The sequence below is a fragment of the Ovis canadensis genome, chromosome 1, assembly GCF_042477335.2.
Source record: "Ovis canadensis isolate MfBH-ARS-UI-01 breed Bighorn chromosome 1, ARS-UI_OviCan_v2, whole genome shotgun sequence".
Lineage (NCBI taxonomy): Eukaryota > Metazoa > Chordata > Mammalia > Artiodactyla > Bovidae > Ovis > Ovis canadensis.
Window position 1 is genome coordinate 164,384,324 of NC_091245.1, and position 23,849 is coordinate 164,408,172.

Below are 23,849 nucleotides of genomic sequence, written 5' to 3' on the forward strand. Positions count from 1 at the left end.
TCAGTTTTACAAATATATGCTTAGTGAATATATTGGAAAAATATCCTCAATGAGCATGTAGAGTTTATCCCAGAACTTTAAGCAGGATTTCATACTAAAAATCAATAAAGTATACAGTCATTCAAATAAAAAATAAAATCACAGAAATCCTTACCATAAACATCAAACAACAGATGGCAAATAACACATTTCCAATGGCACTTTTTTAAACAACCAAAAACCCTCCACTTTCTTAGCTAGATAAAATAAAACTTGGGATACCAAAGCACTGTTTCTTACTGTTTGGTCCATGACCTTACTGGGGATTTGGTGATAGAAGTTAAAAATATGGGTTGTATGTGAAGCTGAAACTCCCAATGCTTTGGCCATGTGATGTGAAGAACTGACTCATTGGAAAAGACCCTGATGCTGGGAAAGACTGAAGGCAGGAGGAGAAGGGGACAACAGGGGATGAGGTGGTTGGATGGTATTACTGACTCGATGGACATAAATTTAAGCAAGCTCCAAGTGTTGGTGATGGACAGGGAAGCCTGGCGTGCTGTACTCCATGGGGCCTCAAAGAGTCGGACACAACTGAGCGACTGAACTGAACACATTAACTTGGTGGAAACACTACCAAAATACTTCCCAGTTGATCTCCACTTATCTTTCTAGATCATTTCTGTCCTCTTAATTCCCCTAAATATTTTCCACTCCTACTTCCCACTCCAGCAACTGAGAACTAATTTAGTTATATCTCAGTGACTTTATAGAAGGTATTCTAAAATAAATGTTTATCAGCACATGTGATTAAAGACCCCTTCGTCATAGCCTAGACCAAATTGCATTTCCTTTATGAAATCATCTCAGACCTCCACGGCAGGCTTTTTGTTGTTGTTATTCAGCTGCTAAGTCATGTCTGACTCTGAAACCCCATGGACTGCAGCATTCCAGGCTTCCCTGTCCTTCACTATCTCCCAAAGTTTGCTCAAACTCGTATCTATTGTATTGATGATGCCATCCAACCATCTCATCCTCGGTTGTCCCTTTCTCCTCTCGCCTTCACTCTTTCCCAGCATCAGTGTCTTTTCCAGTGAATCAGTTCTTTGCATCAAGTGGCCAAAGTACTGGACCTTCAGCTTTAGCACCAGTCCTTTCAATGAATATTCAGAGTTGACTTCCTTTAGGATTCATTGGTTTGATCTCCATGCAGTCCAAGTGACTCTCAAGGGTCTTCTCCAGCACCACAGTTTGAAAGCATCAATTCTTGGGTGCTCAACCTTCTTTAAGGCCCAACTCTCATATCCATTCAGCGTTAGCCTGATTTAATTGTTAAGCTATTGTGTAGTCTACAATTTTAGAATTTAAGGGAATATGTCCTGATTATTTGTTTTTATGTCTTCCCAACCAGATTATGAGTTACTTTTGGTCAGGGAAAAAGGTATATGTTTTTTGTTTTGGCTCTTACTTCCTTTAGCAGTAAGTATACTAGCACATACAATAAAAATGTAATCCATGCTTTAAAGATATGTTTATTCAAAATGAGTTGCCAGTCATATAGAAGAAAACACAGAAAGAAAATATACAGACCTGCTTTAAAATTTTTCTTTCTTTAGTATGGTAAAAAAAAAAAAAAGACTATTTTTATAAATGAGAGGGAAAGCAAAGGTAGTCATTTCACTGTTGGTCTGCAAAGTGGCCCCATACTCACATGGGGCAAGGACAGAGCAAAGGAAGGAGCAGATCACTCCAGATTGGTAGGTGACAGGTTTAATAAGTAGTCTTATATGTACAAGACTTGTCTTATGCAGCTGCCAAACAAGTAGGCCTCTGCACTTGACCACCAGAGTCCTAGAGGTCTCAACAGGGTTTAGTCATATGCACAATACAGATGGTTTCAGCAGCACCTTACCCTCTCAAGGCTCTGCCCTTAGAACAGCTACTGCTGTGGGAATGATAGGCAGAGTGTACATTCTAAGGACAGGCGAGGAGCTCAAGAGCCTCCCATCCATTGGTAAGGTCCTGCTTATGGGTCATCTGTTGGTTGTATTCTTGCTTACCTCTTCCAACATTTATCATTTTTACTAAAGATGACTGTGTTAGTTCTGTTATTCCATTTCATTTAGTGCTATTAAACACGTTTCTTATTTTAAAATTAATATGTAACTACCACATTCATTTTATATTTGCCTTGTGGCTCAGCTGGTAAAGAATCCGCCAGCAATGTGGGAGACCTGGGTTTGATCCCTGGGTTGGAAAGATCCCCTGGAGAAGGGAACAGCTACCCACTCCAGTATTCTGGCCTGGAGAATTCCATGGACTGTATAGTCCCTGGGGTCGCAAAGAGTCAGACACAAGTGAGTGACTTTCACTTTCAATATTATTATATATTAAGCTTTAGTATTTATAAATAATTTTATGTAAGTCATGCAACTTATTAAAGCTAATGCAAGGAATAATCGTAAAGGTAGTTGATAGTGATTTAAATAACTAGTTTCTATTTACATCAATTAAGAAGTTCATGCAAGAAATTTTTTTGTTGTTTATTTGATTCCAGTTGTGTTGCTTGATACAACAACTGTGCTGGGAGAGCTAGGATGGAAAACATATCCATTAAATGGGGTAAGTTTAAATATCTTTCAAAATTGTTATTCTGCTGGGTTTTAGGGTGTATTATAATAGTTAAAATTGTTCAGTGTTTTAAGTATGAATTTTAGCATAAAACTTAAATCCTATGGAAAAGATTAAAATACAATTAGAACTGGTAATCAATGGAATGATATATAAAAATGCTTTCTTCTAAATTAGTCACTGTTCTTTAATATATTGTTTATATATAGTAGTATTACAATAGTGCCCATATAAATATTTTCTTTAAAAATAAATGTTTTCTGTGTATATGTTAAATTTGGTAAACTCATTGAATATTTGTATATAAACAACTTTAGATTATCATACCATAATCAATTTTACAGATATCATTTGGTGTTCATTAGGAAGTATGAGTCTTCTAAAGTAGTGTATATCTTTTGAACTTTTCAAAAAGATACATTATGGTTGGATTTTTGTTAGCAGAGTATAGTTGCTTTTGAAAGGCTTATAAGGATGTATAATTTACTAAGTGCAGTTTTGCGGGTATTGACATCATTTTAGCTATGGTTGTACTAGACTTTTTACATGTTTTGATATATTTTGCCTCATTTTCACATTCAGTTTATTTCTACATTTTTTATTTCAAGCTAAAATAAAAGGGTGATTTGTGATGCTTTTTACCTTGATTTTGTCTGTTTGCAACAATGGAGGCAGTCAGTTGTTTCTAGATATACTTGGATTAGCTTTTCTTCCTTTTCTTAGAAACTGTATTTTTCTCATTCATGACATTCTCCCTGCTACTATTCTACATTGCTTTTTTCTGTTATATTTACAAATTTAAATCTGAAAGGGGAAGTTGACCCAAAATTGTTTTGTTTTTAGAATCATTAAAATAATGCTATTTGAGTTTGACCTTTATGTCAGGAGTTATTCAACAGTCATTCATTAAATTTTTATTTTCAAATAAAAATTCCTGTAAGAGTTTGATCTTTCTTTGTTTAACAGGTTTTTTGTTTCTTTAGATTTGTTTGTTTATAGCCTGTGATTTTATTGTTTCTAAAGTTTTAATAGAGTTATTGTCAAGCCATTTCTGAGAATGTATCTTTTAAACTAAGATTATGCTTGTACCTTCATTATCTTATTTTCATTAAAATGAATATACATCAGTATTCATTGAATGTAGTTAGTATGTTATATTAATCACAGTTACTTTGAAGTGAATAAAGCTTCTTTTCCAGAATATCTTTCCAAGATATATATCTTTTTCTCAGTAGATGAAGTAACTTATAAAGACAAATGATTAAGTAGTCTATAAGCCCCACTTTTTCATTTTCTGAATAAAAGGACAAACAATGTTAGCTGTCATACTATCACTGATTTTATGTAATCATAGCCAAAGAATCATATAAGGAACAGTAGAAGTTGTGCCCCTGCTCTGGTGATTGTGTTTGGCTTGATCACAGGGCTGCCTTTCTTAATGCAAACTGGTAACCAGGAGACATAGGGACTTACAGAGTTACAAATAAACTCACTACTATCGTTCTTATAATGACTTGTCATAGGTGTTATGAATTGGGAATTTTTCAATGTCTGGTTTATTATATAAAGAGAGGACAGAGTTGTCTGAAAAATTATGTTTATTTCATAGTTTTCTATTTGCCAGACACTGCTCTGAGAATTTTATATCCTTTTATTTTTCACAATGGCCCTATGAAGTTTGTCTTAGTTCCATTTCCCTGTGGGAGAAACCCAGTATTAAGGAGAATAAGGAACAAAAGATACCAAGAATTTATAGGCCAGGTAGTGAGTGATGTGCTTCAATACATGCTGCATTATTTCTGACTCTAGTGCCTGTATACTTATGATGGCCCTGCAAACAGAGGAGGATTGGAAACTATAAAAAGCCAGTTACTTATGTGTGCAAATTGCATAATTGATTCAGATTTTTTTATCCCCTTGATAAACTTACTGTTAAACTGAAATGTGCATTTTGGGCACCAACCAAGAATGAGCAGGAAAAGAGAGAAAGAAGAAGGAAAGGAAACTACAGTAGAAAATAAATATGATAGAATAAGGTAGCAAAGGAAAAGATGGTTAAAAATTCATTGAGCATTTACCACATGCTAGGCTTTGTTCAAAGCACTTTACTCACATGAGTCCTAGAAATCAAGCATAAATTTTCTCTATTGAAAGATGTGAACCTGAGGTACTTTAAATAACTTCTACATGATCACAGAGCGAGGAAGTAATTCAGCAAAATTTCTAAGCCAAACATATTTTAATCTTCACATGTATCTGTGGTCATTTCACAGCTCAGTGCTTTTTATTTAAGATTCTGCCAAGTAAAGATAAAGGGCAATGACCAATACATATAGACTACAGAGGGAAAGTAATACAAGGATTCAGACATTAAAAAGCAACCTGAATACTCAATTACCCTGGGATATCATTGATGGGATAGTCTATATTACCTTTAGATTATCATCCAGATAATAATGCATATATAGACAATGTCAGTGGTAGGACATTGGGAAATTGGAGCACATGGAAATATTTGTAAGAGATATGGATGCAGCTTCATGAATTAGATAAAATAAGGTGAATCAAGGGAAATAGTAAAATGGATAGATGACATTAGTAAATTTTAAAGAATACACAACTTAAGTTTCTCTTTTAATGAAGAGAATAGGTTACTGACAAGAATAGAGCTTTCAGTTCAGTCGATCAGTCGTGTCCGACTCTCTGCAACCCCATGGACTACAGCATGCCAGGCTTCCCTTGTCCATCCCCAACTCCTGGAGCTTGCTAAAACTCATGTCCATCACTTTGGTGATGCCATCCAACCATCTCATCATCTGTTGTCCCCTTGTCCTCCTGCCTTCAGTCTTTCCCAGCATCAGGGTCTTTTCCAGTGAGTTGGTTCTTCACATCAGGTGGCCAAAATATTGGAGTTTCAGCTTCAGCATCAGTCTTCCAATGACTATTCAGGACCGATTTCCTTTAGGACTGACTGGTTTGATCTCTGTGCAGTCTAAGGGATTCTCAAGAGTCTTCTCCAATACCACAGTTCAAAAGCATCACTTCTTCAGCACTCAGCCTTCTTTATAGTCCAACTCTCACATACATACATGACTACTGGAAGAACCATAGCTTTGACTAGATGGGCCTTTGTTGGCAAAGTAATATATCTGCTTTTTAATATTCTGTCTAGCTTGGTCAAAACTTTTCCTCCAAAGAAAAATGTCCTAATTTCATGGCTGCAGTCACCATCTGCAGTGATATTGGAGCCCCCCAAAATAAAGTTTCTGACTGTTTCCATTGTTTCCCCATCCATTTGCCAGGAAGTGATGGGACCAGATGCCATGATCTTAGTTTTCTGAATGTTGAGTTTTAAGCCAAATTTTTCACTCTTTCACTTTCATCAAGAGGCTCTTTAGTTCTTCACTTTCTGCCATTAGGGTGTTGTCACCTGTGTATCTGAGGTTATTGATATTTCTCCTGGCAATCTTGATTCCAGCTTGTGTGTCATCCAGCTGGGCATTCTGCATGAATAGAGCTTTACTTGGTGCTATTTATAGGTTAAAACAAGTGACGAGATAAGCAGAAAGGATGGAAAAACTTTGAGCCATGGTAATTTGAATGGCCATTTTAACTAAAGTTGCCTTTTCTCAGAGATACTACTTAAGTTGGTTTTACAAATATGTAAAGACAACTAGATGATGTATTTGACAATCTTTTGACATAAAGCATATCTGGTGTTTTTCTGAATAAAGTATTTCCTAGGAATAACTTTTAAATTGATAAGATTTTCTTCATATTAAGAAATATTTTTGAAATCATATAAAATATGTGACAGTAAATTATCTCATATTGGTTTTATTTTTTATTCTTTTATTTTTTTAACTTAAAATGCCCTTTCTACCCATAGTAACATACTGACTGATGTAGTTACAATAGTAGGCATTCATTTTGTACCTGTAAAGAAAACCATTTCAGGTTATTTGAATAAAACTTCAGCACCATTGGTTAGCAAATATGAAAAATAGATGAGTAATCTCAAGCAAATGATTCATTAGGCTTTCAAAAATGAAAAGAAAATATATTTATTCTGAAATGCTTATCAACTCATTTTTGCCAATATTGAAATATACTTTTAAAAAAGTCATGTCCTGAATTCCATTTAACAAGTTGCTATTTTACTTTCTGGGTGTTAGGTACTCTTTTGAAGTTTAGAAATAATGTCTTCACAGTCTTAATGCCAATGAGAGTATCTTCAGGTAATTCTCAGTATTGTTTTGTGAAAAAACAATAAAGGGAGGAATGAATTCTGGTCAAGAAAAATTGGTTGTAGGAAGGAACATATCAGTAACATATCAGCCCTTTCTTATACATTGAAGGAATCATAGGTGGGCTGGAAGAGATGGTAGAAGCACCTTTTAGGAAAAGAGAATGACTTGAAGACAGGCACACTATTCTTAAATGTGTGCATTAGATTTTAGAAATGTTAAGAATATTTTGTGTGGCTGAAGGAAAGAGACGTGGTGGATAGTGAGTGAAAGCTACTTAGTCTTGTCTGACTTTTTGCCACCCCATGGACTATACAGCCCATGGAATTCTCCAGGCCAGAATACTGGAGTGGGTAGTTCACTTCTCCAGGGCATCTTCTGAACCCAGGTAACAAACCCAGGTCTCCCCCATTGTGGGTGGACTCTCTACCAGCTGAGCTACAAGGAAAGCCCAAGAATACTGGAGTGAGTTGCCTATCCCTTATCCAGGGGATCTTCCAGACCCAGGGATCCAAATGGAGTCTCCTGCATTGCAAGTGGATTCTTTACCAGCTGAGCTACCAGGGAAGCCATTTACATAAGCTTTCTAAAATATAAAATGACAATATGAAGCAGTGTGACAGGTTGCCTCTGTCACTTATAAACTGGTTTAGAAAGCAATCCCCAGAATTCTAGTAATGCTGTGGAAATATTACCATTTTAATTTACAGCCAGGATAAGCTGCATTCAGCTAGGAGCCAAGGGATCTAAGTTCTAGTTGCCATCTTGCACCATGTGATCCTGAATACTCTCAAATTCTGAAATCAAAAGCCTCATGATAAAAGGAAAGGGGGTGAATCAGGCACTCCTAAATATCCTTTCCACTTCTGTACTTTGTAATTCTGTGAAATCAGAGTAGCATGTCCCAGGCTGTTTGGGATCAGGGATTTGAGAACCTAAGTTCATGTATAGTACTTGTAATCTTCATACTTCTTTATTGAGTCCTGTTCTTATTCAGTGTATTTCCACATTCTGTGTATTTAAGTATATTTAAATAGTCTCTCCATCATTGGCAATAAAAAATGTTTCCCAAGAATGTACTATCCGTCTAGCTATATCATAGAAGACTTTGACTTTCAGTGTCTGAATTGATTTCTATATTGTGTATCTCAACCCCAGTAAGTAGAAATAAAAGTAGAAGCTTTCTGAATTCTCTTGAACAGTCAAAAATTATTTAAGCTTTCTTTTAAGACAATAATATGAATACTTGGAAGTAAAAATTGTCAGGAAATAATGTTCAAAATATAGACTTCATTGATATGTTGAGAACAGAGTAAAATTGAATAATTGTAGTTAGATAGAATGGGAAAGACTAGAGATCTCTTCAAGAAAATTGGAGATACCAGGTGAACATTTCATGCAAAGATGGGCTCGATAAAGGACAGAAATGGTATGGACCTAACAGAAGCAGAAGATATTAGGAAGAGGTGGCAAGAATACACAGAAGAACTGTACAAAAAAGATGTTCATGACCCGGATAATCACGATGGTGTGATCACTCCTCTAGAGACAGACATCCTGGAATGTGAAGTCAAGTGGGCCTTAGAAAGCATCACTACGAACAAAGCTAGTGGAGGTGATGGGATTCCAGTGGAGGTATTTCAAATCCTGAAAGATGATGCTGTGAAAGTGCTGCACTCAATATGCCAACAAATTTGGAAAACTCAGCAGTGGCCTCAGGACTGGAAAAGGTCAGTTTTCATTCCAGTCCCAAAGAAAGGCAATGCCAAAGATGGCCCAAACTACCGCACAATTGCACTCATCTCACATGCTAGTAAAGTAATGCTCAAAATTCTCCAAGCCAGGCTTCAGCAATACGTGAACTGTAAACTTCCAGATGTTCAAGCTGGTTTTAGAAAAGGCAGAGGAACCAGAGATCAAATTGCCTACATCTGCTGGATCATGGAAAAAGGAAGAGAGTTCCAGAAAAACATCTGCTTCTGCTTTATTGACTATGCCGAAGCCTTTGACTGTGTGGATCACAATAAACTGTGGAAAATTCTGAGAGAGATGGGAATACCAGACCATGTGACCTGCCTCTTGAGAAATCTGTATGCAGGTCAGGAAGCAACAATTAGAACTGGATATGGAACAACAGACTGGTTCCAATTAGGAAAAGGAGTACATCAAGGCTGTATATTGTCACCCAGCTTATTTAACTTATATGCAGAGTACATCATGAGAAACCCTGGGCTGGAAGAAGCACAAGCTGGAATCAAGATTGCTGGGAAAAATATCAATCACCTCAGGTATGCAGATGACATCACCCTTTTGGCAGAAAGGGAAGAGGAACTAAAAAGCCTCTTGATGAAAGTGAAAGAGGAGAGTGAAAAAGTTGGCCTAAAGCTCAACATTCAGAAAATGAAGATCATGGCATTCGGTCCCATCACTTTATGGGAAATAGATGGGGAAACAGTGGAAACAGTGTCAGACTTTCTCATTTTGGGCTCCAAAATCACTGCAGATGGTGACTACAGCCATGAAATTAAGACACGCTTACTCCTTGTAAGAAAAGTTATGACCAAACTAGATAGCATATTGAAAAGCAGAGACATTACTTTGCCAACTAAGGTCCGTCTAGTCGAGGCTATGGTTTTTCCTGTGGTCCTGTATGGGTGTGAGAGTTGGACTGTGAAGAAAGCTGAGCGCCGAAGAATTGATGCTTTTGAACTGTGGTGTTGGAGAAGACTCGTGAGAGTCCCTTGGACTGCAAGGAGATCCAACCAGTCCATTCTGAAGGAGATCAGCCCTGGGATTCCTTTGAAAGGAATGATGCTAAAGCTGAAACTCCAGTACTTTGGCCACCTCTTGCGAAGAGTTGACTCATTGGAAAAGACTCTGATGCTGGGAGGGATTGGGGGCAAGAGGAGAAGGGGACGACAGAGGATGAGATGGCTGGATGGCATCACTGACTCGATGGACGTAAGTCTGAGTGAACTCCAGGAGTTGGTGATGGACAGGGAGGCCTGGCGTGCTGCGATTCATGGGGTTGCAAAGAGTTGGACACAACTGAGTGATTGAACTGAACTGAACTTATATAGAGAATAGAGCTTGGTTTTAGAAAAGAATGAATACATCAGTGAATTGGGGAACCAGTGGTTATGGTTCTTAACACTGTTCTGTCACTGTCTGATGTTAAGTGTTTTATATCTACATAATTAAAATCTGTTAATAATTTTATCCTGTAAATGTCCTTTCTATTCTTTGTCTGTCAGTATACTACAGTAAGATGGTAAAATGATGATCTCTTAGAGTAGCTTACAGAGTGCCATGATAATCAGTGAAAGAATGCTACATGAGTAAAAAATTTTGTGCAGCACCATAGAAGTTACCTGAATACAATCAAAGTGTTTTCAGAAATATTAAGTGTAGGCAGATGCCTTGGAGTTTCTACTTTCTATTAGTAACTAATAACTGGTTAATACCAAATTTTACTATGTGCAAAACTGAAGAAGCTATTTCAATTTTGAAAGTCTCCTGAGAGGGAGACAAATCGTTTTTAAGAATTCATGTTGTTTAAATGCTAATGAGAGAAAAGAAACACAAAAGACATAGCTCATGCAATACCTTTGTACAAAATAAGCAATTAAAAAATATGTATCTCAAAAAAAATATGTATCTCGTGAGTTCTCATAATCTGAAAATGTATGAAATAAAATTATATAAATTTTCTTGACACATTAACTCTCAGGTTTACTCCTTTTCTTTGATGCTTTTATTTACTCAATTTATTTTTAACAAACCCATAGATGAAAAGGAATACAATAAGAGGGTATTTTAGTTAAGTTTGACATTAAAATCCTTAATACCCTTTATATATCAGTCTCTGTTCAGTGCCACACAACAGTAGGAGTTTGTCATATTGGGGCATCTTGTCTCAATATTAACTCTTATTAATAAAAAGTAACTGCTATTAACCAGAAAAATAAAAAGGCTTTCATGATTAAAACCTTATATTGTTTTCCTTGAGACTTAGTCGTTATGTTTGATACTTCTTAAACTTTAATGGGCTTCCCTGGTGGCTCAGAGATTAAAGCATCTGCCTTCAATGCAGGAGACCTAAGTTCGATCCCTGGGTTGGGAAGATCCGCTGGAGAAGGAAATGGCAACCCACTCCAGTATTCTTGCCTGGAGAATCCCATGGATGGAGGAGCCTGGTGGGCTATAGTCCATGGGGTCACAAAGAGTCCGACACGACTGAGCGACTTCACTTTTCAAACTTTAATAGCCATGTGGCTTTTTTGTTTTAATACTGTAATTGAAAAGGTAATGTTTTTGGGTAGCCACATTATGGCTATTAAAGGTATACATACTTAATAAAACCTGATAGTTAAAGCATAGTATTTTATAATATAATTCCATAAAATAGTATACAATTTAAGCCTAAGATTATATATACGTAATGTGGATGGAAAAAATAGATTTTTAAGCATTCTGTTGACTCACCGGAAATATTTTCACCACTTATTTTTATTTATAGTAATATTTTTAGTAAGGAAGTGAAGTATTTGCTTGTTCTGGATTTTTTCCCCACTCTCCTCTTTTGGTTACTACTGTATACGTATAGATCAGATTTAGTTAACAAGGCTGAATGGACACAGATTTATGCACTTCAGTATTCAAAATGCAGTTTTCCTTTCAACAGTAAAGTAAGCTTTAACAAAGTTTTAAGAGAAAACTGAATGTTAGTAGGAAGAAACAGTGCTATTGGATAGTAAGCTGCATTTTATATTGACTATGACAGAGATTGGAAAACTTTCTCAGATGCCAAACATTGGTTTAAAATGTATATTGTATGTATTTCATACACGCGTGACATAGATGATGATTAGGGTTTGAATAATGTAAGGCCATGGAAGATATGTGATCTTATCTGTTAAATATAGTATTAAATCTGTTACATTTACTCTGAGATAGGAAAATAGGGATAAGTCATTCACGCCTAGATGAAAGCTATGAGTAAACCTAGTATTTCAATTACTAATGATTCATATATTGAAAAAAATTAATGATTTTTATAATAAAAGAGGCTTATATTACAATTAAACTGTGTAAAAAGATAGTTTATCCCATATATCAGATCCTATTATTTTCTAATATCATTGTTCCTAAGTTGAAAACTCAAAGTAGAATGTGTTGGCAATAGAGAATAGAATACCTACTAGTTAATTTATGCATTTCATATAGGAAGAACCAATTTATTATAGTACCTGATTTTAGTGCTGCATTTTTTGTACATTTTATATTACATTTAAATTATCCAAAACTACATGTATGTGTTTGAATTCTGAGAATGTAAGCTTTAGTGATAATTTAATGTTAAAAATGGATGTCAGTTACTCTTCTCAAAACTGATACCTAAATAGTTTTTTTCTCTGAGAAACTTAAGAATGTATATGGTACTTTTCTAAATGTCTATCAAACTAATTTCAATCATATTGTTTCATATTTGAAAGAAATTGCTTTTCAGTTCAAAAGTTTCCATTGTCCTAGCCTGGCACTCAGAGATTCTTGCCTCAGTTATTCCCAGTCTGCTAATGAGCCACTTAGAGGCATTCTTCATTTTCCATTATATTGTTCTTGATCATTACCATTACTGTTTGATTTGTTCTTAGGATTTCCATCTCTTTGCTTATTACATTATCCCTCTTTTCTTTCCTGTTGTCTAAGTTACCGCTAAAGCCCTTAGCATATTAACCATAGATTTTAATAATTCCTGGTCTGATAATTTGAACATTCGTGCCATGCCTGACTCTGGTTCTGATGTTTTTTCTCTTTAAACAGTGATTTTTTTTCTGTCAGTACGTCTTTTAAATTTTAATTAAAAGGTGGACATGATATCTGGGTAAAGGGAATTAAGGTAACTAGGCCTTTAGTAGAGTAGTGGTAATGTGTGGGGAAAAGGAAAGTATAGTCCTATAATTAAGTCTAAGTCTTTTTGGTGAGCCTGTACTGCTGGACTATGAAGTTTACCAAGGCTTCTCAATTTTCTTTTCCCTCATTAAGTGGACAGGATGGCTAGAGGGAGCTAAAGTTGGGTTTCTCCCTCCCCTACACAGAAGTCTGGAACTGTTTGGAGCTGGATATTTTCCTTTCCTCGAGTAGGTTAGACTCTGTTAAAATGCCAGATCCCAGCAGGCAGTTAGGGCCCTGGTAAAGTACTTTCTCCTCAGGGCAGGCCTTGTTAAGGAGAGCCAAATGATCTGATATATTTCAAAGGGATTAATTTATATTTTCAACTATTATCCATATTGTATAGTTAGAAGTGGCTGAAACCTTTGTTTATAGAGTTTCACAAATTATGATTATGCTTAATTTTTCTGCCTTCTGGTTTTATACAAAGAACTTTCTGAATTTTTCACTTTCTCGTCACTTCAATCACTACTGGTAGTAGATGATTTTATTTTTAACTCCATTTAATCTAAAAATGAATCAAGCTTATATGCCTTTGATTGCATAACATTACTACTGTTATTCTATTAATAAAGCAGGACTTCGGAGTTTCTCGTGATGCAGTTTGAATAGCAGATCATGACATACCCAAGAGCGTGTCAAAATTTAACTCCACATATCTTGACTTCATAGGAGACCTGATAAAATCCTCCCCCAAAACATTCAAATTATTGTCATGAGTCCACACTAAGAACTGTACTTAAGCATTTATATATTTTTCATTTAATCCAAATAATATATATGTGAAGTATTATTAACACCATTTTACAAATGAAAAAAAAAACTGAACCTGAGAAAAGTTATATCACCTGCCCAAGTGTCTAGTGACATTTAGCTGGTACTAAAACCAGGATCACTTAGTCTCAAAGCCAGGATTGTTAGCCATTCAGTGTACCATGAATTGATTTTCAACATTGTCATTGGTGCTATGGGGAATGTAAAATAATCTATACATTTACTCAAGTGCAGTCTTAACCTAGTTATAGTGTTATTACAATGATACAGATTTTGTGTCGGAAGATATGTGGTTATTGGAAAGTGCTAAAACATAGATTCAGAGAAGGCAATGGCACCCCACTCCAGTACTCTTGCCTGGAAAATCCCATGGATGGAGGAGCCTGGTAGGCTGCCATGGGGTCACTAAGGGCCAGACATGACTGAGCGACTTCCCTTTCACTTTTCACTTTCATGCGTTGGAGAAGGAAATGGCAACCCACTCCAGTGTTTTCGCCTGGAGAATCCCAGGGATGGGGGAGCCTGGTAGGCTGCCGTCTGTGGGGTTGCACAGAGTTGAACACGACTGAAGCAACGTAGCAGCAGCCGCAGCAAAACATAGATTAACTCATCTTTGAAGGGCAAAGGATATCCCAAAGCTAAAAGTGGTTAATTATTAAGTATAGTCATTTAGTCGGTGGCATAACAATATTTGGTGCATGTTTATATTTACTTTTTTTTTCTCTTAGAAAAGGACTAAAGAAATATTCCTCTAGTATATTTCTTTGGAGACTATTCTTTCATGTTTCATTGTTATTAACTACATCTTACATGTATTTGTTATTGACTGTAAGTTAAAGAGTAAAATATAGAGTTCAGTTTAGTCACTCAGTTGTGTCCGACTCTTTGCAACCCTATGGACTGCAGCACACAAGGCTTCCTTGTCCATCACCAACTCCCTGAGCTTGCTCAAACTCATGTCCATCAAGTCAGTGATGCCATCCAACCATCTCATCCTTTGTCCTCCCCTTCTCCTCCTGCCTTCAATCTTTCCCAGCATCAGGAATTTTTTTTCCAGTGAGTTAGTTCTTTGCATCAAGTGGCCAAAGTATTGGAGTTTCAGCTTCAGCATCAGTCTTTCCAATGAGTATTCAGGACTGATTCCCTTTAGGATTGACTGGTTAGATCTCCTTGCGGTCCAAGGGACTCTCAAGAGTCTTCTCCAACACCACAGTTCAAAAGCATCGATTATTTGGTTCTCAGCTTCTTTATAGTCCAACCCTCACATCCTTACATGACTATTGGAAAAACTATAGCTTTGGCTAGACAGACCTTTGTTGGCAAAGTAATGTCTCTGCTTTTTAATATGCTGTCTAGGTTGATCATAGGTTTTCTTCCAAGGAGCAAGCATCTTTTAATTTCATGGTTGCAGTCACCACCTGCAGTGATTTTGGAGCCCCTCAAAATAAAGTCTGCCATTATTTCCATTGTTTTCCCATCTATTTGCCATGAAGTGACTGTGGTGTTGGAGAAGACTCTTGAGAGTCCCTTGGACTGCATGGAGATCCAACCAGTCCATTCTGAAGGAGATCAGCCCTGAGATTTCTTTGGAAGGAATGATGCTAAAGCTGAAACTCCAGTACTTTGGCCACCTCATGCGAAGAGTTGACTCATTGGTAAAGACTCTGATGCTGGGAGGGATTGTGGGCAGGAGGAAAAGGGGATGACAGAGGATGAGCTGGCTGGATGGCATCACTGACTCGATGGACATGAATCTGAGTGAACTCCAGGAGTTGGTGATGGACAGGGAGGCCTGGTGTGCTGCGATTCATGGGGTCGCAAAGAGTTGGACACAACTGAGTGACTGAACTGAACTGAAATGATGGGGCCAGATGCCCATAAAATATAGTGTAGTCCAACCCCAAATCCAAAACTCCCTTATCAAAATAAGTATATTAGAAATGTTATAGACATTAGATAACACAATTAGATAAATGTTGTTTAGTTGCTAATTCTTGTTTGACTCTTTTGTAACCCTGTTGACTGTAGCCCACCAGGCTTCTCCCTCCATGTAATTTCTGAGGCAAGAATACTGGAGTGGGTTGCCATTTCTTTCCCCCAAAGGATCTTTCCCACTCAGGGATCAAACCTGCATCTCCTGCACTGGTAGGTGGATTCTTTACCACTGAGCCCTCTAGGAAACCCAGAGAAATTTTAGAGTTTGTCCTTCTCATGCTATCTTCTAAGTAAATTAACCAAGAGGCATATTGAGGAGTCTTCACTATGGTTAGTGCCTGGATGCTATAATCCCTCAACTGTAACTTAATGAGACAAAGGTAGACACCTGATCAAAAGACACCCAATTAATGGCTTATCAGCTACCTGTCACCTCTCACATATGTTTTCCATAAATGGCTAAATCAATCACATTGTTTTTTAAGAATTTAGTGTTTCTAAGTTCAGAGCTCAAGAGAATTGCAATCAGAAACTTCTGCCATAAAGATACACTTAAAGATTCATGCATGAAAAAGTAGAGCAGAGGAGTTCTGATAAACCAAAGTCATGTGCAAGTAAATGTTTTAAGAGAGTGGGAAACAAAATAAAACAGCAGTTAAAGGGCAAACAGTCAGTAGTAAGAGGAGCATGGAGAACGTAGCACATGCAGAGAAAAATCATGAGAAAATAACAGAGTGGCGTAATCAGTACTCCTGGAGCTGACTAGGTTGCTGCTAAATCTCCAAGCCTAGTTCTTTAATATTCTTAAAATAAATCATATTTGCATGAGTTACCAAATTGTAAAGGCAGATTGTAAACTTGATGATGATGATGATGATGACTACAGTGATGACAGGAGGAAAAATAGGAGACAGCAGTATATTAAATTCAACCAAGAAATGTGAAAAGCCATGGAAGTTATGGTTCCTTGTGGAGAATGCAGGAACATGAGTCATACAGAGCAATAGGCCTTTTTTTTATCATCTCTTGTGTGGGTAAATGACCTCCCTTGCATGCAAGCAATTGGGGAAACAGGTGAATGAATATTATTCATTAGAGTCCATATATTTTTAAATATTTAATACCTGAGTAACCATGAGATGTGCAACTTTTCTCTGCACTATCTCAGAATATTCCTTCCCGTATAACAATCCCTGCAAGTAAGTAAGTAAATGGATTTCTGCCTTGTTTTTCACCAGTTTAATGAACGTGTATTGGATAGTGATGAAATTAATTCCATGGGAAGATGGGGGAAATAAGAGAAAAAGCAGGTAACAAAAAATTAAGAAATCAGATGTGAAATTATTTTCTGACATCTGTGAATTTGTAATTAGCTTCATATTCTCAGGGCAACTGAAAAATAAGTATATATGCTATTCATTTTCCAGTATCTCCATTGTTCTTTAATGTGTAGCCTTAAGGGTGTCTTCTTGTAAACACATCTGTTCTAAAAGATATGGTTTACTTTAATCCAGCTACCCTTGATTTACATAATGTAGTCTTTTCTTTATTCTATTTATTTTTGCATTGTTATTTATAAAACTTTACCTTAGTTTGCTATTTCTAAGAGAAGTTTCCAGTTGTCCTTTTAAAATGAATTCCTAAATTATATAATCCAAGCTAAGGTTCTGGTCTGAATTTGGCAATACGGACTTCATGATCTTAGCCATAGTCAGCTCCTGGTCTTGTTTTTGCTGACTGTATAGAGCTGCAAAGAATATAATCAATCTGATTTCGGTGTTGACCATCTGGTCATGTCCATGTGTAGAGTCTTCTCTTGTGTTGTTGGAAGAGGGTGTATGCTATGACCAGTGCATTTTCTTACCAAAACTCTATTAGTCTTTGCCCTGCTTCATTCCGTATTCCAAGTCCAAATTTGCCTGTTACTCCAGGTGTTTCTTGACTTCCTACTTTTCCATTCCAGCCCCCTATAATGAAGACGACATCTTTTTTGGGTGTTAGTTCTACAAGGTCTTGTAGGTCTTCATAGAACCATTCAGGTTCTGCTTCTTCAGCATTACTTGTTGGGGCATAGACTTGGATTATGGTGATATTGAATGGTTTGCCTTGGAAACGAACAGAGATCATTCTGTCGTTTTTGAGATTGCATCCAAGTACTGCATTTTGGACTCTTTTGTTGACCATGATGGCTACTCCATTTCTTCTGAGGGATTCCTGCCCACAGTAGTAGATATAATGGTCGTCTGAGTTAAATTCACCCATTTCAGTCCATTTTAGTTCGCTGATTCCTAGAATGTCGACATTCACTCTTTCCATCTCCTGTTTGACCACTTCCAATTTGCTTTGATTCATGGACCTGACATTCTAGGTTCCTATGCAATATTGCTCTTTACGGCATCGGACCTTGTTTCTATCACCATCACATCCACAGCTGGGTATTGTTTTTGCTTTGGCTTCATCCCTTCACTCTTTCTGGAGTTATTTCTCCACTGATCTCCAGTAGCATATTGGGCACCTACTGACCTGGGGAGTTCCTCGTTCAGTATCCTATTATTTTGCCTTTTCATACTGTTCATGGGGTTCTGAAGGCAAGAATACTGAAGTGGTTTGCCATTCCCTTCTCCAGTGGACCACACTCTGTCAGACCTGTCCAAAATGACCCGCCCGTCTTGGTTTGCCCCGCGGGCATGGCTTAGTTTCATTGAGTTAGACAAGGCTGTGGTCCTAGTGTGATTAGATTGACTAGTTTTCTGTGAGTATGGTTTCAGTGTGTCTGCCCTCTGATGCCCTCTTGCAACACCACCATGGAAAAGAAATGCAAAAAAGCAAAATGGCTATCTGGGGAGGCCTTACAAATAGCTGTGAAAAGAAGAGAAGTGAAAAGCAAAGTTGAAAAGGAAAGATATAAGCATCTGAATGCAAAGTTCCAAAGAATAGCAAGAAGAGATAAGAAAGCCTTCTTCAGCGATCAATGCAAAGAAATAGAGGAAAACAACAGAATGGGAAAAACAAGAGATCACTTCAATAAAATTAGAGATACCAAGGGAATATTTCATGCAAAGATGGCCTCGATAAAGGACAGAAATGGTATGGACCTAACAGAAGCAGAAGATATTAAGAAGAGGTGGCAAGAATACAGAGGAGAACTGCACAAAAAAGATGTTCACAACCCAGATAATCATGATGATGTGATCAATCCTCTAGAGACAGACATCCTGGAATGTGAAGTCAAGTGGGCCTTAGAAAGCATCACTACGAACAAAGCCAGTGGAGGTGATGGAATTCCAGTGGAGCTACTTCAAATCCTGAAAGATAATGCTGTGAAAGTGCTATACTCAATATGCCAGCAAGTTTAGAAAACTCAGCAGTGGCCACAGGACTGGAAAAGGTCAGTTTTCATTCCAATCCCAAAGAAAGGCAATGCCAAAGAATGCTCAAACTACCACACAATTGTACTCATCTCATATGCTAGTAAAGTAATGCTCAAAATTCTCCAGGCCAGGCTTCAACAATATGTGAACCGTGAACTTCCTGATGTTCAAGCTGGTTTTAGAAAAGGCAAAGGAACCAGAGATCAAATTGCCAACATCCACTGGATCAGTGAAAAAGCAGGAGAGTTCCAGAAAAACATCTATTTCTGCTTTATTGACTATGCCAAAGCCTTTGACTGTGTGATCACGATAAACTGCAGAAAATTCTGAGAGAAATGGGAATACCAGAGCACCTAACCTGCCTCTTGAGAAATCTGTATTCAGGTCAGGAAGCAACAGTTAGAAATAGAGATGGAACAAGAGACTGGTTCCAATTAGGAAAAGGAGTGTGTCAAGACTGTATATTGTCACCCTGCTTATTTAACTTATATGCAGAGTACATCATGAGAAACGCTAGACTGGAAGAAACACAAGCTGGAATCAAGATTGCTGGGAAAAATATTAATCACCTCAGATATGCAGATGATACCACCCTTATGGCAGAAAGTGAAGAGGAACTCAAAAGCCTCTTGATGAAAGTGAAAGAGGAGAGTGAAAACGTTGGCTTAAAGCTCAACATTCAGAAAATGAAGATCATGGCATCCAGTCCCATCACTTCATGGGAAATAGATGGGGAAACAGTGGAAACAGTGTCAGACTTTATTTTTTTGTGCTCCAAAATCACAGCAGATGGTGACTGCAGCCATGAAATTAAAAGACACTTACTCCTTGAAAGAAAAGTTATGACCAACCTAGATAGCATATTCAAAAGCAGAGACATTACTTTGCCGACTAAGGTCCGTCTAGTCAAGGCTATAGTTTTTCCTGTGGTCATGTATGGATGTGAGAGTTGGACTGTGAAGAAGGCTGAGCACCGAGGAATTGATGTTTTTGAACTGTGATGTTGGAGAATACTCTTGAGAGCCCCTTGGACTGCAGGGAGATCCAACCAGTCTATTCTGAAGGAGATCAGCTCTGGGATTTTTTTGGAAGGAATCATGCTAAAGCTGAAACTCCAGTACTTTGGCCACCTCATGCAAAGGGTTGACTCATTGGAGAAGGCTCTGATGCTGGGAGGGATTGGGGGCAGGAGGAGAAGGGGATGACAGAGGGTGAGACAGCTGGATGGCATCACGGACTCGATGGACGTGAGTCTGAGTGAACTCCGGGAGTTTGTGATGGACATGGAGGCCTGGTGTGCTGCAATTCATGGGGTCGCAAAGAGTTGGACACAACTGAGCGACTGAACTGAACTGAACTGAAGGTTCTGATTTTATCAGTAAGTTCTAATTGTTTTAACTATAGAGTCATTCAGATATTTATAAACCATTTCATTTATAAGTGTAATTGTCTATGTCTCAATCCAAAGCAAGCAAATGCAAAATTAAATTCTCTCATGAAAGCCTAAAGGATTATTAATGAAATACTAAACTAGATGATGGCCGAAAGTGAAGAGCGACTAAAAAGCCTCTTATTGAAAGTGAAAGAGGAGAGTGAAAAAGTTTGCTTAAAGCTCAACATTCAGAAAATGAAGATCATGGCATCTAGTCCCATCACTTCATGGGAAATAGATGGGGAAACAGTGGAAACAGTATCAGACTTTATTTTGGGGGGCTCCAAAATCACTGCAGATGGTGACTACAGCCATGAAATTAAAGGACGCTTACTCCTTGGAAAAAAAGTTTTGACCAACCTAGATAGCATATTGAAAAGCAGAGACATTAATTTGTTAACAAAGTTCTGTCTAGTCAAGGCTATGGTTTTTCCTGTGGTCATGTATGGATGTGAGAGTTGGACTGTGAAGAAAGCTGAGCACTGAAGAATTGATGCTTTTGAACTGTGGTGTTGGAGAAGACTCTTGAGAGCCCGTGGACTGCAAGGAGATCCAACCAGTCCATTCTAAAGGAGATCACTCCTGGATGTTCTTTGGAAGGAATGATGCTAAAGCTGAAACTCCAGTACTTTGGCCACCTCATGCAAAGAGTTAACTCATTGGAAAAGACTCTGATGCTGGGAGGGATTGGGGGCTGGAGGAGACGGGGACGACAGAGGATGAGATGGCTGGATGGCATCACCAACTCGATGGACATGAGTTTGTGTGAACACCAAGAGTTGGTGATGGTCAGGGAGGCCTGGCATGCTGCGATTCATGGGGTCGCCAAGAGTCGGAAATGACTGAGCGACTGAACTGAACTGAAACTAGATGAAACATAGTAGGCTACATATTTTTATAAGTTTAGTTATATTTTAAGTGATTGACTAACTGTATTACCTATGACCAGTCATGGTGGTTTAGTTACTAAGTGGTGTCTGACTCTTATGACCCCATGGACTGTAGCCCACCAGGCTCCTCTATCCATGGGATTTTCCCAGCAAGAATACTGGAGTTGGATGTCGTTTTGTTCTCCAGGGGACCTTACTGACCCTGGGATTGAACTCCGGTCTCCCTGTACTGCAGGCAGATTCTGTAACTGAGCTACCAAGGGAAGTTCCATGACCAGCTACCAAATTCTATTGATTCTACCTCCTAAAGCGCTTTCAAATCAGTCTTTATCACTAATGCATCAGTTTGGCTTCCCCAAATTATCATGATTGTGTTTTAAAGTGCCCACTTACTTTGGGTCTTCTCTGCCCCTTTCCAATCCATCCTTCATTGTTGCCAAAACTGATCACCTAAGGTGATCACCTATATCATTTAACCTATGGCCCACAATTTCCTCTGTTTTATTTTTAGCCACTCTACCTTCTACTTTTTTGTGAGACTTTCATAGTTTCTTTCGTGTAATTTGTTTCCTCTTATCTCTGAACATAAGACAATGCTGTTGAATTTATCTGGAAAGTACTCTTGCCAACTCCCACCTTCTCTGGCTTTCATATATATATGAAATGGATACACTATACATCATGCATATATATTTATGTATATATACATACATACATATATATTTTTAAAGACATAGCAGATTTTCTGTCTTTTATGAGAACTCTTATACTGCCAAAGGTTGAATTCAGAAACTTTTCTGAAGATACCAGTGACTCAGTGCATACTCAGAGCCATACCCTTATGGCTCAGCATTTATCTCATGATATTGAAATATCTGTCTCTTACTAGATTTTTAACTGTTGGAAGTATGGATTGGGTGTGTCACTTTGAGTTAGTGAATGCCATATGACAAATGTTCAGTAAAAGTTGGTTGAATAGCTATACAGATGTACAAGTGATAAATTTTTTTAACATACATATTGGTTAAAGGCTTATTATGCAGCTCTCAGTGATGCTGGAACAATTTGTTATTGACTTTGGGCATAATCAGATATGACAAAAAGACCAAATGATTTTGAAAATTTAACTCTCTTATTCAAGATTAGTTTTGAGTGCAAGTAAAACACTGTATACCTTTACTCTCATTTTCATATTTCACATAATCCATTCAACTTCTTATTATCTATTTTCTCACTAAAATTGATATTGAAAGGTGAGTGGGAAAGATATTTACCTATGAAATAAAAAGACCATAAAAGAGCATATAAGCTATTTAAGCAACACCAATCAAGACATAATACCCTTCCAAAGAATTAATGATCAGTTTAGAAGGGTTGATGATCTGAATCACATCTGGGAAATATTAACCCCAGATGGTTATTGGTACTGTACCTTGTTATTAAGATGAAAATAAAAAATGAACCATATGGATTTTTAATGGTTGATAGATGGACTGAAAACTTTAGAGAATTTATACTAACCAGTTGAGCTTTCAAAAAGCATAGGTCATTGTTAAATGTTAAATAGGTTCTGTGTTCTGTATTCCATGCAATTAGTATTTTTTATCTAATGTACCACAGTAAGCAAATTAGCTTCTTCTTAAAGTGGCTTGACTTTATTTTAACAAGAAAACAAAACAAAACCAAAAAAATGTTGTGTTCATAAATGTAATGCTTAGCTTAACTTAGTCTTCATCTCCTTCCTGATTAGATAGCAATATATACAACAGTGGGTTTCCCTCATAACTCAGTTGGTAAAGAATCCACCTGCAATGAAGGAGACCCTGGTTTGATTCCTGGGTTGGGAAGATCCTCTGGAGATGGGATAGGCTGCCCACTCCAGTATCCTTGGGAAACCCTCATGGCTCAGCTGGTAAAGAATCCTCCTGCAATGCAGGATACCTGGATTTGATCCCTGTTTTGGGAAGATCCCTGGAGAAGGGAAAAGCTTCCCACTCCAGTATTCTGGCCTGGAGAATTCCATGGAGTATGTAGTCCATGGGGTCACAAAGAGTAGGGCACACTGAGTGACTTTCACTTTCACAACACATTCACATGACTACACCTAACTGCTAGGGAGGTGGAAAATATAAGTGATTCTGGGAAGAAGAGGAAATGGACTTTAGGTGAATAAACTAAATTGCCAGTCATGAGACAATATTCATTCTCCTTTTTTTTTTTTTTTAAGCTCTCATTAACAGAACCTTAATTTTGAGGAAGTACTATATCCAACTAAAAAACCCTCAGTTTCTAGTGTATTTTGCAGTTGTTGTTTAGTCCTTAAGTCGTGTCCTACTCTTGTGACCCCATGGGCTGTAGCCCTCTAGGCTCTTCTCTCCATGGGATTTCTCAGGCGAGAATACTGGAGCGAGTTGCCATTTCCTTCTCCAGGGAATCTTCTTACCCAAGTCTTCTGCATTGGTAGGCAGACTCTTTACAGCTGAGCCACCAGGGGAAGATCATTAGTTGTGACCAAAATACTATTCTAGCCAATAAGATATAAATGGAGGTGTTTTGTGGAATTCCCAGGAAAGTTACTTAAAATGAACTCTGTCAAATAGAAGTCAGCTTTTTGCTGTCTAGAATCAGATAGAATGTC

At 37.6% G+C, this 23,849-nt stretch overlaps 1 protein-coding gene across 1 annotated transcript in view; it reads left to right on the top strand.

Annotated features, from left to right (window-relative positions):
• EPHA6 (EPH receptor A6) overlaps positions 1-23,849 on the top strand; it is a 975,318-nt gene that overhangs the window by 77,217 nt on the left and 874,252 nt on the right. The window contains exon 2 of the mRNA XM_069550620.1: positions 2,537-2,601. Coding sequence (XP_069406721.1) covers positions 2,537-2,601 — 65 coding nt within the window. The remainder of the gene's footprint in view (positions 1-2,536; positions 2,602-23,849) is intronic.